The sequence below is a fragment of the Asterias rubens genome, chromosome 18 (assembly GCF_902459465.1).
Source record: "Asterias rubens chromosome 18, eAstRub1.3, whole genome shotgun sequence".
Classification (NCBI taxonomy): Eukaryota; Metazoa; Echinodermata; class Asteroidea; order Forcipulatida; family Asteriidae; genus Asterias; species Asterias rubens.
In genome coordinates, this window is record NC_047079.1 from 4,788,708 (window position 1) to 4,811,971 (window position 23,264).

The 23,264-nt window shown below is 40.7% G+C and overlaps 2 protein-coding genes across 2 annotated transcripts; both read left to right on the forward strand.

Moving 5' to 3' along the window:
• The first annotated feature begins 1,378 nt into the window (after positions 1 to 1,378).
• On the forward strand, positions 1,379 to 5,407 carry LOC117302606 (metabotropic glutamate receptor 5-like). The gene is made up of 2 exons (XM_033786583.1): positions 1,379 to 3,412; positions 4,844 to 5,407. Exons 1-2 carry the CDS (start codon positions 1,379 to 1,381, stop codon positions 5,405 to 5,407), a joined length of 2,598 nt encoding a protein of 865 aa, XP_033642474.1.
• A 5,265-nt stretch (positions 5,408 to 10,672) lies between these two features.
• Positions 10,673 to 22,758, forward strand: LOC117302107 (cell division control protein 42 homolog). Its single transcript, XM_033785904.1, has 6 exons — positions 10,673 to 10,879; positions 12,367 to 12,523; positions 14,284 to 14,356; positions 17,361 to 17,470; positions 17,943 to 18,140; positions 18,762 to 22,758. The coding sequence occupies exons 2-6, from the start codon at positions 12,419 to 12,421 to the stop codon at positions 18,849 to 18,851; spliced, it is 576 nt and encodes a 191-aa protein (XP_033641795.1). The 5' UTR covers positions 10,673 to 10,879; positions 12,367 to 12,418; the 3' UTR covers positions 18,852 to 22,758.
• Positions 22,759 to 23,264: the final 506 nt, after the last annotated feature.

Consider the following 23,264-nt stretch of genomic DNA (forward strand, 5'->3'; position numbering starts at 1 on the left):
ACACTGCCCTGAACTCTTGTAAGATACACTGAGGGGAATTGCTCGTTCATGCACGTCAGCCACCTTCGAAAGATACGATCGGTAAGACCCAATATAGCCTTGGTGACAGAGGGGAGGTGGGGGGGGTGTTCCAATATCAAGTTATTTATCTATTTGACAACTGTAATCTAAGCATTAATTTGATATATTATATTGTTTTTACCTGTCGCCATCTTGACCATGGCCAGTTGATAAACCAAGCCACCCCCCCCCCCACCCCGCCTCTAATAACATCGAAGAAGAGATGGACTTGTAATTTCTGGTTGTCGCTCTATTAAAAATATCAGGCTCACTGATATTTTAATAATTAAATACCTTTTTTTTTTTCAAGCATGTTGTGAAAATGTATTTTATGTAGATTGCACTATGGTGAGCAAAGCAAAGAGACAGGGTAGCAAAATTTCTAGTGGAACCTGCCAAGTCGTATTGCATATTGTAGCTTACAAAATAAGTAATGTTTTCATCATCGTGACGTCAACAGGTGTCAAATTCCATAGGCTTCGGCTGCATGCTCCTTCCTCTCGTTAGACTTGAATCAAGTCCCGTTCTCGTGTGGGATGTCCTTAAAGCATACCCGCCGCCATCAAAATCGAACTATTGTTGTCCGGCGTGCGGAACAGGTTGGGGAACGCAGAGTAACACAAAACAACAGTTTTCTGGCAATGGCACCGGATTGGAACTTGACTCAAGTCTAGGTCTAAGCTTGCCTGAGCCGAGTTCAAAGCCGAAGTCGTGGTTTCGAAAAGGGCCACAAATCTTCATAGATTAATAATTTGTATCGTCTTGTATATTATAAGCTATACACTCAATACCATGTGTGCTACAACATTACAGTCTGGTACCGATGCATCTTTGTGTATACATTATGTCCATGCAAGAACCGGACTTCTCAGCCACAGCCGCAGCTGCAAGAGAGAGGACAACCCCCGGGCGCAGTCCATCGTCAGTATTGACGGACGGATGCCTACTATGTCCAATAAAGCTATTGGTTTTGTAAGACCAATGCCCATCTTATTCGCGACGATGACGACAGGGTACCAGTCTATATGGAGGCACCGAGTTTGGTGGCAGCTCTCGATTGTCACCCATAACTGTATCTGTGGATAATAGCCAATCAGACAGCCCGCCTCAGCACGACATCAATTCACTGTCTAGACTTGCGCATAATCGTCTTAGATTATTGATGAGTGACACAAGTTTGCGCAGGTCTTTAAAAGACCGGGTACACTGTCGACAGTGGCTATAGCCTGCAATAGTTATACACAAGAAGTGAACTAGACTTTTTGCCCCCATTCGTGATACCTTACCTGTAGCTAGCTGGAAGAAGATAAGCCGAGAAATGGCGCCGGAAAGTACACACGTTGTCGTCGTTGTCTTCTCAGTAGTAATCAGTCTGACCCTAGGTGCTCATGAGATCCCAGACACTGTTCACAACAGCTATACGAATCCCGGGGATTTCTTCATCGGTGGGTTGTTTCCGTTTCACCACAGCAGCAGCGGTCCGTGCGACTCCCCTTTATCCACATGGGCCGTGGAGTTGTCAGAGACCATGGCGTTCACCGTAAACAAGATCAACGAGCGCCGTGACCTGCTGCCGAAAATACGGCTCGGTTTTGACATCCGAGACGACTGCTACACGGAGTCCATGACGCTGTTCTCTGTGCTGTCCCTCATGCGATCCAACGGTCGGTTGGAGATCCTCGATGTGCCGCCGACTTCACCCGGGGAGAAAGGAGCGTTCCTCGGCGCCATCGGTCCCGTGTCGAGCACCAACAGCATTTTATCCGGTATGGTCGGCAGTCTTTTCCAAGTTCCCATCATTTCGTACTTGGCCACTAGTGACGAGCTGTCAGACAAGCGACGTTTCCCGTACTTTCTCAGATCTACCCCTCCGGATAAGCTTAACGCTCAAGCTATAATTGACCTTCTCCTGCACTATAGATGGGACTACGTTGCTCTGATTTACTCGCTGGATAGCTACGGCATCCGTGGGGCACACGAGGTGCAAAAGCTGGCCGAGAAAAACGGCATTTGCCTGGCCTTCTCCTCACCGATCGCCAACGGTGCAACGGACACAGAGATCGACGAAGTCGTGGACAAGTTAAAAAGGTACCGGTTCGCCACCGTGGTTATCGTTTTTGCCGCAAGTGGCGCTCCATACTCTATCCTGGATAAATTTCGCCAACAGGTACCCGGTGCGAATCTCACATTCATCGGCAGCGCTGCCTTTGAGTCCGCGTACAGACTGAAAAAGCTCGCCTTATCGCAGAGTACCGTGGGTGGTATGTTTTTACCAATTCGCTACCAAGTAATCAATGAATTCGAGGAATACTTCAAGTCAATCAATGGCTCAGACGCGTCCGGGAGCAAATGGTTCGCAGAATTTCAGAGCGGATGGTTGAGTCAAAACAACTGTTCCGTTCTGAGCCAGTGTCCACCACCGAGCAATAATGACGAAGTATTCGTTGTTAATGCAGTCAACATCTTTGCACATGGTCTTCACGAGGTGATGAATGTTTGTATGGGGGACCTCCCCTGTATGTATAATATAACTGCACGGGGCGACCTCTTCCTGCCGTACCTACTCGGTGTCAACTTTCAAGGCGTCGACGGTCTGTTCCGTTTCGAAAGCAACGGTGAGCCGATTGGACGTTATGCATTAAAGAACGTGCAAGTGATATCGGGGGAGATACGCCCAGTACAGGTTGGTATTTGGGACTCCCTGAAGCACAACGGACGGTTGGTATTGGACGAAGATGCGGTGATTTGGGCGGGAAATTCAAAAGTACCACCGAGGTCCACTTGTCGCGTACAGTGTGGGCCGGGTTTCATTGCGGTGCCCTTACAGGAGAAATGCTGCTGGGGGTGTCAACGGTGTCCCGAAAATGCCATCACCGCGAACGGTACCGTCTGTGAAGAATGTGTGTCGACGCATTGGCCTAATCACGATTCGACGCGGTGCAACGCCATAGTGCCGACCGCGACCACCTGGGACAGCCCGTCAGCCCTTGCCGTACTTTTCTTCTCAACCACGGGTCTCGTTCTGTCCTCTGTGGTGGCCTTCGGTATGAACCACTACCGCCGTCACGTCATCATCAAGAGTAGCAGTAGGGAGCTAAGTGCCGTTCAGACGGTAGGCATTGTCCTGGCTTACGCTGCAGCTATAGTGACCCTCGCCCGCCCATCCGACGCCGCATGCAACGCTAAGGTGACTATGATCTCGCTGAGTTTCACGGTGACCTTTTCGGCAACGCTGCTCAAGGTCATCCGCATCTATCGTATCTTCAAGGCGGCCAAGAAGTCCACAAAGCGGCCATCTTTTGTGAGTCCTCGTGTTCAAATTGCTGCTGCGTCCACTTTGGGCTCCATACAGGTAGGAATTAGTACGTCATTTACAATTTGTGTGTCTTTTGGAACGCTAGGTGGCAGCATACTTCCCAGAAACATTATCGGTTGTGTGCGTGCTCAGAAATACTTCAACAATAGAAATTTATCTGGTAAGTCTGCTGCCACCTAGCGTTCCAAAGTACCACAATCCCGTAGATCCAAGAATTATCAATATATTTTTAGCCTGAGCAGCTCTATGAATTCGGGCACTGAATACTAGAGAAGTTTTCCCAGTCTGTTGAGTGTTCCAACTTTTAAAAGCCTTGAAACCGTCGCCTATGAGTGAATTTTGTGATGAACAACCCACGCCAGTCGGCCGATTGTTAGCCAAACATCTGACCAAATTCAACATTTCTGCCAACTTTCAAATTGCCAACTTTTAATCTGCGTTTCAAATTCAGAATTCGGCCAGCATTCAATTTAGCCAGCATTCAATTAGCTTGGTGGTTAAATTGGCTGCTCATTTGCCGAAATTGACCGAGAAAACCTATATTGTATCTGTCACGCGCCAACCGGCTGCTAGCGACCGGTTTAAATCCCTTCAGAAAAACAAAATGAGTTATAAAGCAAAAAATCAAGGTCGCACGGCCACACATTTTAAAAACAGGAAAGAGTATTCTCGATCGACGGTGATTGCTTGACCTTCCTGAATGAGAGAAGTCTTGATCAAGTTTTGGGCATTCGCTAAACGTGGTCGCACTTTTGCCCTCTCGTCAAACTCAAATAATTTTATAAAAAAATTGGACCAAATTCCACAAAAGATCGACATTTAGCGCAAACGTTTGATTTATGTTCTTAAACTGCTTACCTGCCAACATTTGAAAAGAAATTTTATGTATTCTATAGTGGTCTGAAAATACATTTGGTATATGTTTTCAAGAGGGTGACTGAGAATTTAGCATTTTTAGCAGTGGTTGCTATGGGAGTTTATGTAGTGTGGTGCACCCCAAGGCATGCTATGCAAAGATGTGGCACAGCTCGAAATGCCATCATGGCGCATGACTCTCTAGCAAACTGTTTCTGTGTCGCTATTTTGAATTATGTGCAGCAAACTATTCTAAAATTCGATGTTTGTCACCGGTTCGTTTAATGGCCGACCTTCTGCCGTGCAAGAATAATGAGTCTCACAGGGCAAAAGTGCGACTTCTACTTTAGCACATGCCTACAGTGACAGTAGTTGAAAGTATGTTGCGGTGAAACGTGAAACGTACTTTAATGTGAAGAAAAGACAGTTAATTGATTTTTATGCCCAGGTGACAATATTATGCTCTTTGACTGCTGTATGTCTCCTATAGGAAACCTCTTGGTTGATTTACTCCAAATGCCGGCCCACTTTTATCGTGCGTGAAATGGAACTGTTTTCATCCGTTGGAGACAATTGAAATAATTCGTGTTTTTTTCCACTTTTTCCTTGCAGGTGGTTCTTTGCATCATTGGGATCTTACTCCACTCTACGAAACCAACTCTCCTCATCCCCACGCCTCCACGCAACCACATCGATCTCTTCTGCCAGTTAGGGTATGCTTTCACGGCCAGCTGCGTCTACAACCTCTTTCTCATCCTAGCGTGCTGCTACTTCGCTCTGATGACTCGCAAAGTACCAAGCAACTACAACGAGTCCAAGTTCATCGCGGCCAATGTGTACTCCACTCTCGTCTTCTGCATGGCTGCCCTACCGGTCTACATCACCGCAACCTCGGCGAGCCAGAGGGTGGTCACTCTGTGCGTGGTGGTCCTTCTGAATGCGTACAGCACCCTCTGCCTCGCCTTCATGCCCAAGCTGTACGCTGCTCGCTTCTTGAAGACGAACGCCGCTTTGAACCAGTCGCATAGTGTTGGGACGGGAGTCACCACGGCCGGGGGTCGAAGCGGTGGTGGGACCATGCTTTCTCGCCCGAGTCGCGTCCATCCCGCACAGGTCGATGTGCCCGCTGAAAAAGTGCAGAGTACATCTAAGAATGGTGACGCACCGACGGAGTAAGAATATTATTGTACGAGGGCTGCACGTAAGCGTATACTAATTACTATTCGTGTTGACTGTTTTTAACTTTGCCTGCACCATAAAGGATTTTCTGTGACATTGTACTAGTTAATTATTTTCACTCAGGTCAATGTGTAGATTTCATCGTTAAATACCTGTGTTCTCATAACTGATATTTAGATAATTGGGCCTATAAAGGTCTTTCAATAACCCCAAAACAGTACATCCTGGTTAAATTCCAAGGCATCCCAAATCTTTTCGAAACCAAGGTCTTTTTGACACACAGGATCCGGCTTTACAGCCAATCAACAAGAGTCTTCAGAAATGAGTGACGTCAACGGAAAGCCTGTGCCAAGAAAAACGCTTGATTTGGAATGGACCTAAGTCTAGTGTGCTGCTCTATGGGGGGAAGAGGCCTTACTAAAAAAAATAATAGTTGACGCTTGTTGTGTGCCCATCGCAAACAGAATTGACTTCAAACTTTGTCTACATGTCTCCAAATCCCTTGCTCACCAGTCACCATCATACATCTGACATTGTGACAACCGTATTTCCCACCGCGTTCCCTATGCTCTTCCTCAGAGAACCTCTTGGCTGAACATTGCACCGTATCTTGAGCTGGTCTACGTGCATATTCTGCTACTGCTCTAAATCTATGGAACTCAATACCATTACATCTTCGCCATGCAACTACACTTGGACAATTCAAGAAACTGAAATACTTGACTGTTTCGTTTCACTTTTCATTTGAACATCTTGAGTTTGGACTTCTTTGTTGCATCTTCTGTAGGCGCTTTGTAACCTTTAGGAAATATTCGTCTCATAATAATATGAATGAATGGATGAATCGTACATCAAAGTTTAATGAAATTAAACTAAAATGCACGATTGTTCAATGTTTACAAGGATATGCCTGACATAAACGTGGGCATCACAAAGAAACAACCTTTTTAGGCCACGTTTAGGACTCGATAGACGGCTCCCAAGAATACGATAAAAGCCACATTCAAGGATGTGGATAGGATTTGTGTGAAGCAGGCCACACAGAGAGAAATCAATACAATCGCTATATTATTTGTCTTGCCTTGAATACGAAGTGTTTTCCTGTTTGCATGAAATACGCATCCCCTGCGTCAACGCGAACCTTTCAAACATTAATCCTTCACTCACTTACAATCCAACATTAATTTTAAGCAAGCCTTTAAGCTTTGGATGCATTGCCATGACATTAACAAGGCAAGCCATAGGGAAAACATTAATAGAAACACAATGTTCGAGAAGACAGGTATTAGGGTCCGCCCATGAACAATATTTATTATTCTTAAATCCTGCACAACGAGCCCTTGAAATCAGTTCCTGAAAACATCTAGAATTATAACCAAACATTACGAAAGCGTTTTGCCGCCACATGATTTTTTGTCTTTCTTCTCTTTTATTGTGTACGTACGTGATAACTTATCATGTTCGTACACGATAAATCCAAACTTATTTTGTACGTACACGATAAGTCTAAAAACTTATCGTGTGCGTACACGATAAATCCACACTTATTGTGTACGTACACGATAAGTCTAAAAACCTATCGTGCACGTACACAATAAGTTTGGATTTTTCGTGTATGTACATAATACGTTTTCGTGTACGTACACCATAAAAGAGAAGAAAACAAATTACGCTTCCGTAAGCTGTCAAGCCAAGCCTTGCATTGAAAACTTGCCATCAAGCTTTACGTGCAGAGGGGAAAAACGTCAACAAACAGAAAAAAACACAACAAGTGTTTAAGTAGACAGGATCTGCTTAAAGGCAGTGGACACAATTGGTATATTACTCAAAATAATTGTTAACATAAAAACTTTCCTGGTAACGATGGAGAGCTGTTGATAGTATAAAACACTGTGAGAAACGGCTACCTCTGAAGTAACGTAGTTTTTGAGAAAGAAGTAACGTTCCACGAGTTTGATTTTGAGACCACAGACTTTTATTTTGAGATCTCGAAATCAAGCATCTGAAAGCATACAACTTCGTGTGACAAGGGTGTTTTGCCTTTCCTTATTATCTCGCAACGTCGGCGACCAATTGAGCTCAAATTTGCACACAGGTTTGTTATTTTTTGCATGTTGAGATACACCAAGTGAGAAGACTGGTCTTTGACAATTTATTACCAATAGTGTTCAGTGTCTTTTAATGGACTTGCACATTGCACACATTGACATGGCCCTCTGTGTTTGCATGATCTCACCATAGAGCAAGGAAGAGAAAGAGCGTCTCGCTCTCATGTTTATACTAATTTAAAGGCAGTGGACACTCAAAATAATTATTAGCATAAAACCTCACTTGGTGACGAGTAATGGGGAGAGGTTGTGAAAAACATTGTGAAAAACAGCTCCCTCTGAAGTGGCATAGTTTTCGAGAAAGAAGTAATTTTCCACGAATTTGATTTCGGGACATCAGATTTAGAATTAATTTGAGGTCTCGAAATCAAGCATCTGAAAGCACACAACTTCCTGTGACAAGGGTGTTTTTTTCTTTCATTATTATCTCGCAACTTCGACGACCAATTTGAGCTCAAATTTTCACAGGTTTTATTATTCGATGCATATGTTGAGATACACCAAGTGAGAAGATTGGTCTTTGACAATTACCAATAGTGTCCAGTGTCTTTAATGGACACTTAACATTCCGCAATGTGCCACCTTTTCTTTTCCTTTACCCTGTCACAAGTTACTTTGTTTGCGTCGCAGTTTCTGTGATCGTATAGTTTCAAGGGTTTTTTTTAGTCACATTACTTTTGTTTCGATGACGCATTCAGTCTGAAACTTTTAAAATTATGCAGTGTTTGTGGTAGGCATAATCCCCCCCCCCCCCAAAAAAAAAAAAAAACCAAGTTATATAATAATAATTTTTTTACAACATAAAAAATAGAAGAAAATCCCCCAGAAATGCCTATAACAAAAACAATTAAACGTAAAACATCATGCTTATCCGCTGAACAAATGGAACGATCTTATTATATTGTGGCAATCGAGCAAAGCCTAAACTTCAATTGAAACCTCCCCGCGTGGGACAATACGCGAAGTTTTTAAAAATGAGAGACGAAATAGAACATAATTTTAAGGTTACCCGTTTATTGTAACACCATAAAAGCAAACTGTTATGCGACGTGGGTCGGCGCAAACTTCAACCAACTTGACAGACTTTTAAGACAGACTCTGATTTAAGGCCCTTTTCGAATCCGCAGATGTGGCTTTGGATTCGGCTTCAGGCTCCGTTCTCTCGTCTGAAGCCCTGAGCACGTACGCACAACACACGCAATTGTCACTACACAACCGCGGGGCCAAGCTAGTGTGAGCATTGAGGTAGCCTTTTTGAGATGGCAGACACAATGCTACAACACTATAAGTTGTGTGTGTATACACCCAAACCAAACAGTACACATACTCCTATCACGTCCGCCATACCTAAAAAAAGCTTATGGTCTGAGCCGAAGCTGTGGTTTAGAAATAGGGCTAGCCCATCACATGACCCACGAAATGTGTTGAAGGCGGGCCGGGTGCCCCCACCCCTTTCTCTCATCATGGCCCATTTTCATAAAGCTGTTTAGCAGAAAATTATGCTCAGCGAATTCCTTTGCTAAGCAAGACATTAGTAGGGTACCACTTACAGCAATGTACCGTTTTTTTGCTGGTAACTTAGTAAGCAAGAGTTTTTATCAGCGAAGAGCAAGATTTTATGTTTATGCTTTATGAAATTAGGCCCCGTCGCTTCGCACATTAAAAATATTATTCCATTGTTGATTTAGTGTAAAAATAATACTATAGACTAGGATCGACACCAAGTATTGTGTATACACATTTCAAGTTACAATTTCATTTACATTTTAAGATGGAAGGGTTGTGTTTATTGTACATTATTAGCGTTTAAATGGTTTTTATGTTTGTATTTTAATAAATGTTTTTAATTGTAAATTTTGTGGTTAATAATAAGCTTTTTAACTGACACCTGTGCAACGTTTTGGGTGCAACAAAGATTGTTTGACGTGTTATTATTTATTTTCTCGTGTCTTATTCTCAACGGGGTAAGATATTGAAGTATACGAGTGACACCCATTCGTGCCCAAGCTGATTAGTGATTACCAGCATTGTATGCCTTCAACTTCGTTCAAAATAATGGTCTCGAAGTGGGGGGGGGGGGGGTCATGCAATGTGTATTTATAAGTTATCACTAACTCATGCGAGCTCTGCGCTTGCTTTAACTTTTTAATATAATTTTATGCCGAATAATAGAATATAAAAGGTAGTTTGTTGAAATGCGATGTCTATGCACCCTGAGAATTATAGGGCGCGTTCGTTTAGTTTCCCTGGGTCGACCCCGGTGTGTGGCGGTTTTTCTTCCAGGACGAACGTGGGTAATTATCTGCACACGTTCGTCCTGGGGAAAAGACCGTCACACACCGGGGTCGACCCAGGGAAGCTAAACGAACGCACCCATAAATTCACATCTAGCGCCCTCAACGATCAAAGTAGGATTAGTAGGAAAAGGGCGCGCATGCAGGTAGACTTGCTTGCTCAGCCACCCCCCCCCCCCACCCCAAACTGGTCTGGTAAATATTTGCTTCGGGAGCTTGGATCAAGCATGGAGGTAGAAGTAGACCAAGCAAGGAAACTTGTTGGAAGAGCAACAGAAAAAAAAACACAGGTGAAATAAATAAAACGTTCTCTTTTGTTCACCAAACCGTTCCCGTTGCAACAATTCGGATGCATCAACTCAGTACATCCATCTGTACATTTTCTACGCCCGTTGTCCCAGCTGTAAATTTTAATGTTTCATAAGTAGATGGTCATGAATTGATGGGAAGAACACCAAAACTTGTCTTATATTGTCGATGTCAAAATTGATTGTCGGGACATTATTTTGTTTTCAGTTTGGCATTCTACAAAATGGGTGTGGTTTTCATATGAGTTTGGCTTCGCACATTTCTTTTAAAACTGCTTGGGAATTGCACATTCAAGTTACTCGAGAAACAGCAAGTCGAACTAATGCTTAAGTTATTTTGAGGGACCATTATTTTTTAACTACGTGCTTTTATAGCGTTTTCAACTGAGTACACGTTTATTTATAAACATGATAGTTTGTGTGGCGCAATAACTTGTGTGTATAGCGCCCTCTTCTTTTGATCTTCTTCATGAATTTTTAAAGATGACATCAGCCTAAAATTATAATGCGTAAACACTATGCGCATAATAATCACTAAACTTAAACCCTGACTCAACTGGGCGGAAACCCGGCGAATCCGAGAAGTTCACCAACGCCCAAAATAGACGTATTAAAACTACCGATAAATATTTCCATCGACCAAAATTCTTGTTGATTCCTTGTCATTCTGTTTGTTGGTAATTGACGAAATCCAAGAGTTGTGTTTGGGGGTTCTCGACAAGTTATTTGCTTGAGGAACGTGGCATTTTACGGTTAGGGGTAAGTAAATGGAGTTCTGTAGTTGTTGAGTTTGTGCGACAGCAGTGTTCATTTGTATGGTCAACGGCCGTTCATTGACCGTGTATTTCCGACACCAGGATAAGTTCATTTCCGGGGTTTTATTTTCCAAAAATATTTGCTTGTTATTTATAATTTCAGATGTATAATTTTTACCTTTTCTTTGTAATTATATCTATATACCGTGCCAATCTCCTGTAAAACGTAAATCAGTATAAATCATCACAAATTCTTGATTGTTTGAACTTTTATTACTTTAATTTTATTTTTAGTTAAAAAATAAATGCGAAAGTAAAGTTTAACTGTCAAAAACTTTGTGTCTGTTTTAGAGAATTTAGGAATAATTTCCACATCCTGTGACCTCTTATCATTTATTTATATTATCAAATGAATTAATATCTACACTCTACATGTAATTTACTGAAATGAGATTTAGATACCCCTTTTGTTTAAATTTATCTGATATTATTTTATTAATGTCTGACTCTGACAAAAATCAGTTAAGATTTGATTGAAAGTTATGGAAAAGTTTCCATATGGCGCCACCACTTTTTCATTCAAAATAAAATAATATAGTATCTAAGTTACCTCATTGATATATCCCTTTTTGTAAAAATGAGTGAAAAAGTGGTGGCGCCATACGGAAAGTTATCCAAAGTTATGACCATGGTCACACTGCCAATATTGAATATACATGGATGATTTAGGTCTGTAAATATTAAAATTTTGTTTCAGTTCAGGAAATAAAGAATATTGGTTGCATTTGTTTACGGCTTATGCTGGTTGTTGCTTTAGTTGGGGCATGTAGGGTAGGCAAAAATAAATTATGAGTAAGGGCCATCCAAAGTCCCAGAAAACATGTATCCATATTTATTTCACTCACAACTCATGGGAAAGGTTTTATGCCTAGAGAATGATGGGTCCTACTACTTGCCGTCAACTCGCCGTCAACTCACTTGCGCCGTCAACTCGCCGTCAACTCCTCCAATATACATTTAAAATCCACAAAAGAAGCATAGAACTGTAAAGTATCAGCTCAAAGAGCATTCGCGTAAGTTTTAGGTCATATTTCGGAATAAAAATTGATTTTTTTTCTCGTGAAAAAAAGTTCTCGAAGCCGAAAAACTGTCGGCCGCCATCTTGCTTTTTCACAATGATTAGTCTTGGCCCAAGATGTCAATGATTGGTACTTTTTTTTTATCAACACAAAGTCGTTTTTGTGAATGAATTTGTACCGAAAACCATGAGAAATATGTAGTTTAGCCCAGACTTAACACTTCCGTGCCCCCTTTTTATAGATTTTTCATGTAAATTTAATGAGTTGACGGCACGAAAATGAGTTGACGGCGAGTTGACGGCAAGTCGGCGAGTTGACGGCAAGTAGTAGGACCGAGAATGATAGCCTGTATTGTCATCACATACAAGATGAAGTCCCTCTGAAACTTCGCTTCTCTCTTCCGTATTTACAGGCTTGTGTGTGGAATTGTCTGCAGCAGTCGTCGCTGACGTTACATCGCAGCCATGCAGACAATCAAATGTGTTGTCGTCGGTGATGGTGCCGTTGGTAAAACATGCCTGCTTATATCATACACAACAAACAAATTTCCATCGGAATATGTACCCACGGTAAGGCAACTGATCTCGTTTTTGGGGAGTTTTGGGTTTGAGAGAGGAATTTGAACCAACAACCCCTGCACTACTGGGCCCAATTTCACAGAGCTGCTAAAGCAGAAAGATTTTTCAGAAATTTCTGTCTTGATAAAAACAGGATTACGAACCATATTTCCACATGATTTTCGGAATGAGCACACAACAGCTGAATACCAGTAAAAAGTTATAGGCACAACATGGAAATTTGCTTGAGAAACCTGTTTTTATCAAGGAAGAAATTTCATGCTAAGCAAATTTGTGTGCTTAGCAGCCCTATGAAATTGTGCCCTGGTTGAATGTGACGGTGCGCTTACCATTGAGCTATAGATGTAGCCCTATGTTGGCGAGCTCCCCAATTTGTCAACATCTTTGTTTGGGAGTGCTATACAGTGTATTATTGTTGAAACCTTTTTCCTATTGCATTGAATTGCAATAGGAATTTGTAAGTATCTACTGTAGCCTTTCAGGGGCACCAAGGCAAAGACCAGGGGGCATGGAGGCTATCGCCTTCGTTTCCTATGTGGAGCATCAGGCCTGAGCTGTCAAGAGTTGCGGAATCATTGCTTGATGTCACAATAAATTTGTTCAGTTGAATTTAACTGGACACCATTTGCGACATATACTCAACAATATTTTTACGGGTTCACAATACGACATGAAAAACTTCACAAAAGCTGCCACATGGAAAGTCAGGACAATTTGAAGTTGAGTTATTGACATTTTTTGTATTTGTTGAAGTTCATTGTGAAATCGGTGGCATTCACGAAGTTAAATTGCAGTGTCGGACTAGTTCATTTTCTCTGTGGGGGAAATGTTCAGTGGGTGTCGGTATTCCATTGTTTTCCTGTCACACCTCGCTGCTTTGTTTTGTGTCTGGACTGAAAGAAAAAAACCTTCACTCCTTGTCACCACAGAGTCCTTCGCAGAATTGATTTGATATGTCCTCAGATGACGTTGATAGATTTCCTGCCTGTGGGTGGCGTGCGCCTTTTGTCATAAACAGTTATTCCCTGCTTTTTGGTTTTAGATTTTGAGGTCTCAAAATCAAGCATCTGAAAGCACACAACTTCATGTGACAATGGTGTTTTTTCTTTCACTGTATTCTTGCAAATTCGATGACCAATTGAGCTGAAATTTTCACAGGTTTATTTGTCCAATAAATGTTGAGATACACCAAGTGAAAAGACTGGTCTTTGACAATTACCAATAGTGTCCAGTATTTTTAAGTCCCGTAGAACTATGTGCTTTGCGGACGAATGTAAGCGCGGATTTCTGCAGTAAGCAGAGCCATAAAATTTCACCCTGATTCTTGCCCCCTTCTCAGCAGCGGAAAGGGAGATTTCCTTCCATGTGTAACAAGTTTTATTTTAGAAAATTTAAAAACTCTGCGAATATTCTTTTCTAGGGTAATTTAATAATAATATTAATAATACTAAATAATTTCCTCTCTTCTTGTTTTTAAATTAACAAGTTACATGTCTGACATGAACATGTGTGCAAACCTTTCCCCCATGTACTGTATTCATCTTGCCCAATTTCAAGTCTGTAAGAAATATCGCTGAGGGATCAATGAGACATATAAATTCATTATAACAAAAACAAAATCTGGAGAAAGTGTTAGTTTTTATAAAAACGGAATAATTTCGAGTTGGTTTGATCTCTTTGTTTATGAGATTCAAATTTTGTTCATTGTGTGGAAATGTAATAACTTTGTCCTTTTTTTTCTTTCTTGGTAGGTATTTGACAACTATGCGGTGACAGTAATGATCGGAGGGGAACCGTACACATTGGGTCTATTTGATACAGCAGGTATGTGTTCTTCAAACTCTTTTTAGAGAAGTGTTGGCTACGGAAGACCATGCTCTGACCCACTTCCACTCAAGTCAAAGTACAGGGCCTAATTTCATAGAGCTGTTTAAGCATTTTGCTTAAGCAAAAAAAATCTTTGCTTTGTAAAAACAGATTACTGGCTAAGACTCCACTCAATTGTTATGCTAAGTAAACAACAGCTAAATATTAGTCACAAGCAATGTACATGGCATGAAATTTTTGCCAGTAACATGTGTTAAATAAGCAAGCTGTTTTCGTGCTCAAGCTTAAGCAGCTCTTTGAAATTGGGCCCAGGTCTGGACCTGAATTGACATTGACGTAGTATCCATGTTACAAAAAATAAAACAAAGTTTTTATTTTATATATATATTTTTTTTTCTGGTCACCTTAAAGGCACTAGACACATTCGGTAATTTACTCAAAATAATTTTTACCATAAAAACTTACTTGGTTTATAAGCTGCTTTATTCCTACACTGGGAAACACACTGGTTTTTGACAATGACCATCAGATGCCCAGTACAGTGGTTTTAAGGTTTTAAACCCATTTCCAAATCTTTCTAAGCATTTACATGCGCAACACGTGCACGTATGCACATTTACATGCACTACACAAGAACATGTTCACCATCCAAAGTCCACTCCCTTGGACAAAACCTCATTGTCCCCTCCCACATTGGATTGACATCCATTGTGTATCAGTCACCAGGAGACCAATGCTGGGTGACACACCCACTGTGCCTAATGCAGGGGCTTACCCCCCACTCTGACCATAGCATGCCCAGGCACTAACTGCCCATTGCAAATCCCCTGTTAATTCCATAAATGATTCACATGCAGAAGTTTCATTCTCTGGACAACTGTGGTACTTTCAGGCCGGTATGCTTCGTTTTTTGAAAGGGCAAGGGCACCAAGGCATTTTTTCCTTGGTAAAGGGCTCCCTATGAGAAAAGTTTCTACTATTAGCATTTTAAGGGCACCAAGCCTACAGTCTACATTTTGTTGACGATCATATCATTCATAACAGTTTGGATCAGTATTTTTGGAAGTTGTGTTTACCTTTTGTCCTTAAAAAGGAAGGTATACGTTTGATAATTACGCTTGAAATTAATGGCAATACAATTGGATTGAAGTACAGCAGCTTTCGATAAATGTAATAAATCATTTTGAGAATCATTTCACTTTGTAGTAATGTGGTTATGAACAAAATACATACATGTCTTTATCTGAACACTCATGAACGTCTCTCAGATTGTATAGTCCTATTACGAAATTCGTCAACCAACGTTCAACCATCTATTGAAATTAAAATTTCACTGGTTAGTTAAGGGTCAAAACAATCAAAAGGTTCCAAAAACCAATAGGTATACTTTCCCTTTAATGCCACATCAACAAGAAAAGCAAAATGGACGAGACGTTTCTGTTTGACCCGGTTTGCCTTTTCAGATTTGTGAGTTTTAGGAGGGTTTTTTTTTGGCTGTGAGAAGAGCCAGTTGTTTTATTCACCTGTTGATGTCTATCATTGTTTGTTTGTTTTTTCTTCTTAATATTTATTTGTTTGTCGGTCATAACATTTTGTCGTTTAGGGTGTTGGCAGTATGTGGCATCCGCAGGTCAGGAAATGTCAATTAATTAAGTTGTTTCCCCAAGCGAAATGTCTCTTTCCACTCCTAGTCAGTCGGGTCTGACAAAAGGAAGCATTCTTACCCTGTAGGCCTATGCAATTTGTCATCAACTGGTTTAAGGTTATATATTTGGTTGGCATGTAACACCATGTGCCAGGTAGAGTGTGTTCTTATGAGAACTGTCTCTATATTCTACTAATGCGGAGTAGATTTATCGAATTGTTTCGGGAGGGATTCTCCGGTTTAGGAACTGAAGAGGTTCGGAAAATTATTTCACTTTTGTGTTCTCGGTTTAGGTTTTGTAATCTTACATTGTGAACAAAAGAGCTGAAAGGGATTTCGATATCATTTTTATTTTGGCGAGACCCATCAAGTCGAACAACAATAGTGCAAGGCGCAAAACCAAGCTGGGCCCAAATCAAGTGACTTTAGCTAGGGCTATAGTCAATGGCTTTGTAAACATTTGATATTTGAGATCGCCTGAAACCGGGCGCTGTAAACCGGTTGCCGGTTGCGAATGGGCTTTAAACAAGAAAAAGTGTCATTCATTGTCAACTACTGCTTGATTTGGTTTCCTGTGTGTTTGTCATTATAACATAAACCCAATTTCCTGTCCAAGTATCACGTTATAAGGAAGCCCATGACTGAAAAGCGTCGCAGGATATTTAAATCAAAAGCAAGCATTTGAAGTACATGTAAGTGTGCACAGGAAATGCACTCAAAGTAGAGATGTCAAAATCTTCATTGTACATGTATACAAACCTGTGTCTGCCAATTGGCATTATAGTGCTTGGCGTACATTGTTGCCTTTGTGTTCCCTGTTTAGTTGGTTTCAAAACCGATCAGAATAGAAACCAAATTAATTGTAAAAGGTACATATGTACAACATTTCACTTTCTGGGAATTTTAAACAAAGAAAAGTTTACTAATTTGGGAATTGAACCTACTTCCTTGTTGTTATATTACTTGCTTTCTGACAATTAAATCATGGTTAATTTATCCCTGATTAAATAAAAGTCATGGTATTTTTTAAAGAATGGATAAGTAATATTTAGGGGCATGTCACACAGCAACTTTCAGGCAAACCGTTCAGAGTAACATCCTTAAAAAAAGGATACACACGATTCAAATATAAAATTACAATTAGTTTTCTAGGTGGTTGTAAGACACAATGTAACCCAAAATGCTTTTGTGCTGCTGAAGTGTCCCTTTTGCATTCTGTTCCTTTGTGGTTGCCCTCAATTTGCCCCTGACAATTGCCCAGTGGGGCAACGGGGGCAAGACCCTTTAGGGCTATCTCTACTACCCTCATTTGTCAAGTGATTTAAATTTTGTGTTATTTCTTTGCTTCATTTCCAGGCCAAGAAGACTACGATCGACTGAGGCCTTTAAGTTATCCCCAGACTGATGTCTTCCTTGTATGTTTTTCTGTTGTATCACCCTCCTCATTTGAAAATGTCAAAGAAAAGGTGAGTTTTCGTTCTGAACTTTGCTCCCAAGACTCAAAGTCAACATTTGAACATAACTTGTTTTTGTTTAAGATGTTATACAGAGTGAGGCTCTTTTATAGATGGAACAGTACGCGTCATCGACCGCCATCTTTGCGTCATCGACCGCCATCTTTGATGTATTAACAAGGGAAAAGTGCAAGCGTATCTGCGCTGTGCGTGCACTTTTTCCTTGTTGATATACAAAGATGGCGGGCGTGGGCGCGTATTGCAATCAATCTATTCAATTGAAAAGCACAAGACTGCTGGACTTCTCCAGACATGATTGTACAGGTCCGACGCTAAAAACCTCTTGCCTCAAGCCTGTGGTCCAGTGTGAAATTGGAGCCCTTGCTGTTTTTACGATTGCAGAATACTTCAAATTAGAAATAAAGTCACCCTTTGTCTGATGTTAATCTGACAATGTGTTTTTGTTTTCTCTCTTTGACATTAGTGGGCTCCAGAGATCACGCATCACTGTCCGAAAACGCCATACCTGCTCGTCGGCACGCAGATTGATTTACGCGACGACCCCTCAACCATCGAAAAACTGAGCAAGAACAAACAGAAACCCATCACCGTTGAGCAGGGCGAGAAGCTCGCGAGAGAACTCAAAGCTGTGAAATTTGTTGAGTGCTCTGCTCTTACACAGGTGAGCCATTGATTGTCAACGCTTTGTACTTTTCCTGTGGCTAACTTGCTGGGGGGGGGGGGGGGTAGCCAGCTGTTCGACGAGCCAGCTTGTGCCAATTTTCAAGAGCCTGTTATTATTTCTAAAAATTTGACTAAACTTGTATTGTGCACACTGAATGCCAACACTGAGAAGCAGATGATGAGTTTTTAGTAGCAACTGTGCATTTTACTCGCCCTTAGGAAGTTTTATCAGCTCAAAATTCAAACTTGTCAAAACTTTTCTTTTGTATTATTGGTAGTTTATTACAGTATGCACTAGGTCAAAAGTATATTGAAACTAGTATATTGTTCACATTTGCAAAGAAAGAAGTATGACCATTATGAAAAAGTAGGTTGAACAGTTTGTAGTAGCACACCGGGCAAGTTGAGAAGCTGTGTTTAATAGCCATGAGCAGTGTTTACTAGACAATATTATACCAGACTAGGGTTAAGGGCAAAGCCTGGATGCTGTGTTTAAATGCCAACACTTTCGCCAATATCTGATAAATTATTTTAAAGTCACAGTATCTTCAGCACTTGACTTGCGATCACCCTTTTTTTATAACCCGAACCCCTTTCTTTCCTTGGTTTTGTTTTGCAGAAAGGACTAAAGAATGTTTTCGACGAAGCGATCTTGGCAGCTCTAGAACCCCCAGAGCCACCAAAGAAGAAGAGGTGCTCTCTGCTGTAGGGAGTCCTTCCAATCTTGAGGTTTTTGGACTTTTGTTTTGTGTTTTTTTGTTTATTTGTTGCGTACCATTGTGTGATAAGGCCTGTCTGAGAGGTAAGAAGGAACACAGCTCTCTGTAGGGGGGCTTACTTTTTCGGCAAAATCGATCAATATGTCTGTTTTTATAACGCTCTCACTCAAGTGGAATTGTTTTTTTGATGAACATGGCGGTACAGCTTAAGGTGGTGGCTGAACTGAAATTGCGGCTTTGGTACCAAAAGCTCTTACTGAAGTCGCTTGATTCAGGCACGGTAGCTAGTACATACGTGTTCTTTGAGCCTCTTGTGCCGTGGGGGCTCTATTTGTGCCTACACCGTTGTATGACGCAGATTACAAGTGCGCATGTTGTTTCTCTCTTTCAGACCTTATCCACGCTGTCGATACGTTCTTACTGTGAACACCTTGGGGTTTAAGTTATACACGGGAAGGCCTCTGCCGTTTTAGCTTTCTCATTGTTTGGGCGGGGGAAACAATAAAAGCTAGGATCTTCCTGAGAAATTGTTGATCGAGTGCGGGAAAGAAGGTACCCTTAAAAAAAAAACCGAACGTAGCCAGCCTTATTGTTGTGTTTATGCATGTGGATTTATCAGTCCTGATGAGAAAAGTGGGTTGGGCCACATAAGCGGCAAAGATACAATAACAGTCGTTTGTGAAAGTTTCAGCTGGAAAAATCTACTCGTTGAGAAAACAGCACCAAAACCTGTCAGTACATCAAATCTAACTTTGTTTAGCAAGATGACAGTGGGTAACAACCGCATCTCTGGCCGCAGCATTCATAAAAATGCACATCGCAGAAAATGTTTAATCTTCAAAAGTCGCTGAAGGCCATCTTTAGAGATTCAAGTTTTCAACATGCTTTGTTGATTTCTAAATCAATGGGGGCATTTCAGGCAAAATCATTTTGCAGAATGCTTACTGTAGTCTTTTCGGATCATAATTACACAATATGTTTTTTTAGGGTCATTACCACCCAAGTATGACCCTACCTTTAAATCTAAAAAAATGCTGGTTGGTTTTTTTTATAAAAAAAATAAAATAATAAAACCCTTTTTAAGTAGATGTTTGTTCCCAATGTGAATTCGAGCGCTGTTGAGAGCTTATTTGTCGCTGTTGGTGTAAATTGACGAAGTAAACAATCTGTGGCAAAATACAAAAGTTGAACAGTTGGCCATAGGTCTCCTTGATTTTTTTGTTTAACGAAAGTAACAATTTTGTTGCTATAACATTTTTGATATGTGGTAAAGGGTGTCCCCCAACCCCAAATGTTCCCATGACACACTTGTTTCTTCTTGTACTGAAGTTCCCCCTAAATTCCTCTGAAGAAATCCTGAGTTTCCCAGAACACAGTGAAAACACGATAGGATGAGAGGGGTGGGGGGGGGGGACGGTCTGGGACAAGCCACCATGCCACATATTGAGCTTTAAATGGTTCAAGATAGAGCATCTGTGTGTGAAATAAGTCTGCACAGCTCAATGGTAATAAAGTACATTGCAACCTAATAAATATACCGAATTTCTTCCAACCTGACCCCGGTTTCATTCTGAAGCACAAAAACTGGCTAAGCAAAACAAAATTATGCTTACCAGAATAAGGTAACCAGCCAAACTACTGTGTCACATGTACAATTTGTGCCTGGTGTACCGCTCATTTTAGCAGACAGTTGTTGAGCATTATTTTCTGCTGAAGGAGCTCTATGGAATTGGGCTTAGTACCGTGTCGATCCTTTTCTCCGCTCCATGGGTCTTCATCGGCAGGTGGGTTACCCAATAATTCCACTGGATGTTGAGTTTTTGATCAGAGGCGCAGATTAAAAAGTAAATTTACTACCTAGTTTTTGATCATGTTGTGTACAGTTTGAAAAACGCAAAAAAGAGTGAACAGACGAAAGTAAAGAGTTTTGCCACAGTTCAGTGTAGCTTCGAACTTTGAAAAAGAGTAAACTTAATCTGTGCCTTTTGTAATCCGTAGTGGTCAAAGAATTTTCCATATTTCCTGTTTGTCCTTGATTACACTGATATGTAATATAAAATAATATTAGTAATTACAAAAGAAAAACATGTAAAAAAAATATGATGTATAGTTTTTTTTTTATTTGGTTAACTTAAAAAGCTTTGAAGGGGACTTGGTAGAGAAGGGTGGTAGTTTGATTTAGGTAGAAGAACTTAGAGTGAAGCGGAGAATTTTATCAAAATGTCCCAGTAAAAAAAATTCGTATCACAAAAAAAATCAAGGTTTGTAAAAGGTTTTGTAGTCAGGGATGTAATGTGCATTCTCTGGGTTTCGCTACCGTAGTCGTGGGATGAACACAGATACTTCGAAGCAAAATAATAAAAATTATTATTATAAGTATCTTTTCTGGTATTGGACCATACATGTACAATCCTTGGAAGTGCGTAGCACTTAAATAAACCCTTAGGTATGTAAGGTCTGAAGACACCTTGCATCGAAGGTCTGAAGACACCTTGCATCAGACACTTGACCAGAAATCCTGCAGCCGATTTCACGAAACGATGGGATTGATCCTATTTCGAGTTCGGAAGAGTAACTCGCCCTAACTTAATAGGATAGGTTCAATGCATCCTAAAGTCTTTGGTTACTACGTGTAGTCCCAAGTCCTAAGATCTAAGATTTTTCCTAAGTTAGGAAGAGTTTGGTGAAATCGACAGCAGGTTCTCTCTTTAAGAGACGTACAATCTTAGGAAGCATTAGAACCCTTTGCGCTTATGGAGGTCAAACAGCGCCCTCATTGAGGTAAAAACGAAGACCCTATGGCCCATAAGCACAAGCACCATCTTTAAAATACACTTCAGTGTATCTTGGGAAACTGAGTACAGCTGAATAAGAAATCGAGTTGCAAAGAAGGATGCCTTGCTGTAGGTTACTTGTAAGTATGCTAGGTTTTTGCATTGTGGACGATGCGCATTGCTTCAAAATCAGCATTACGTGATGGTTGTCCATGTTACTTTGACTCGCATTTCACTCAGAATCTTTTGTTTAGACATGTGCATTGTGGTGCGAGCATAGACCCTTCCCATGAAATATATAAGTTTGCACCGCTGTGCGTGCGCACAAACAATATTGGTTGGCGAAAATGCGGGAACATCATGCCTTTTTATATTTGGCTAATGGTGTTGCATATATGTATTGTGCATCTGCCAAGCGCACAGCTGTATGGTGTTTGCCAACCAATAGTGTTGTATGCATGTGTGTGTGAAAGTTGTAAGCATATTTCATGGGAAGAAATTTTTGGCGGAGAGTTGCGTGGCATAGACTTGTGCGCCTTTTCAATTGTTTGCCATCCGAGATGGCTGCCCATACAAGGGAAATCTGTGTCATAGAGCTGTATACCAAGAAGTCTGCTAAGCATTCATATTTTTTGCTTTATAGTATTAGCAGGCTACCGGTCACTATCCTGCTTAAATGTCAATGGTTCAAACCCCGGGTCCATGTGATTTTTTTGCTTAGCTCAGTTTTACTTACTAAGCAGATATAACACAGATAACTTCGAGACTGAAGCATGTTTCCGATTTCATAAAACTGTTTAGAAGAGAAAAAAAACAAGCAATTTTTTGTGTAAATCCCTTCATAGGATGCATGGTTATTCTATTCTGGTAGGTAAAGCTGTTGATGCTAAGCAAGATTATCCTGTGCTTAGCAAACTTATGGAATCGGGTTCTTGATGGTGGTATAATCCAAGTTAAGTTTGTAATACTTAATATTATTGATCAGTTGTATAATGTAATATATATCCTTGCTAACCTTATCCAAGTTCCTAAAGAAAAATGTATAAAAAGAAAAAAGGACAAAAAAAAGGAACAATAAATGCAAGTGAATTTGCTTTGAATAAAACTAACATGTAGAACATTATTTATGGGTCTGTATGAAGTTTCTTTATTCTGTTGGCTTATTCTTGTTTTTTTTTAAGGTAATAGAATAACGGGACCATTTAAGTACTAGATCGGATGTTTCGTCACTGACTTTTTTTCTCTTTGGACTCGGTTCATGTCCAAACTCAGTCGCTCAGGAGGCTAGCGTGTAGATTGTTGTTGGTTGTTCATCACTACCTGAACATGTTTTGTTTTTACAAAACTGAGGCTTCTTCACATTTATTGGGAAGGGTTTACTGTCATAAAAGTAATATAATAGAGATCAATGACTGATGTATGCATTATTAACAAAAAATGAATCCGAGCGGTCAAATTTCTTTTTTTTTTGCGCATAAAATTATTTTGAAAGCTCGAAATCATTTTGTTTAGAGTTTCAGAAAAGTTTGGAAATAAAAATCTATGTTACACATTTTAAATTACTATTATTATACAACACAATATGCCTTTACATTCGTAGCTTAACAACACCCTGCCAAAGTTTGAAAA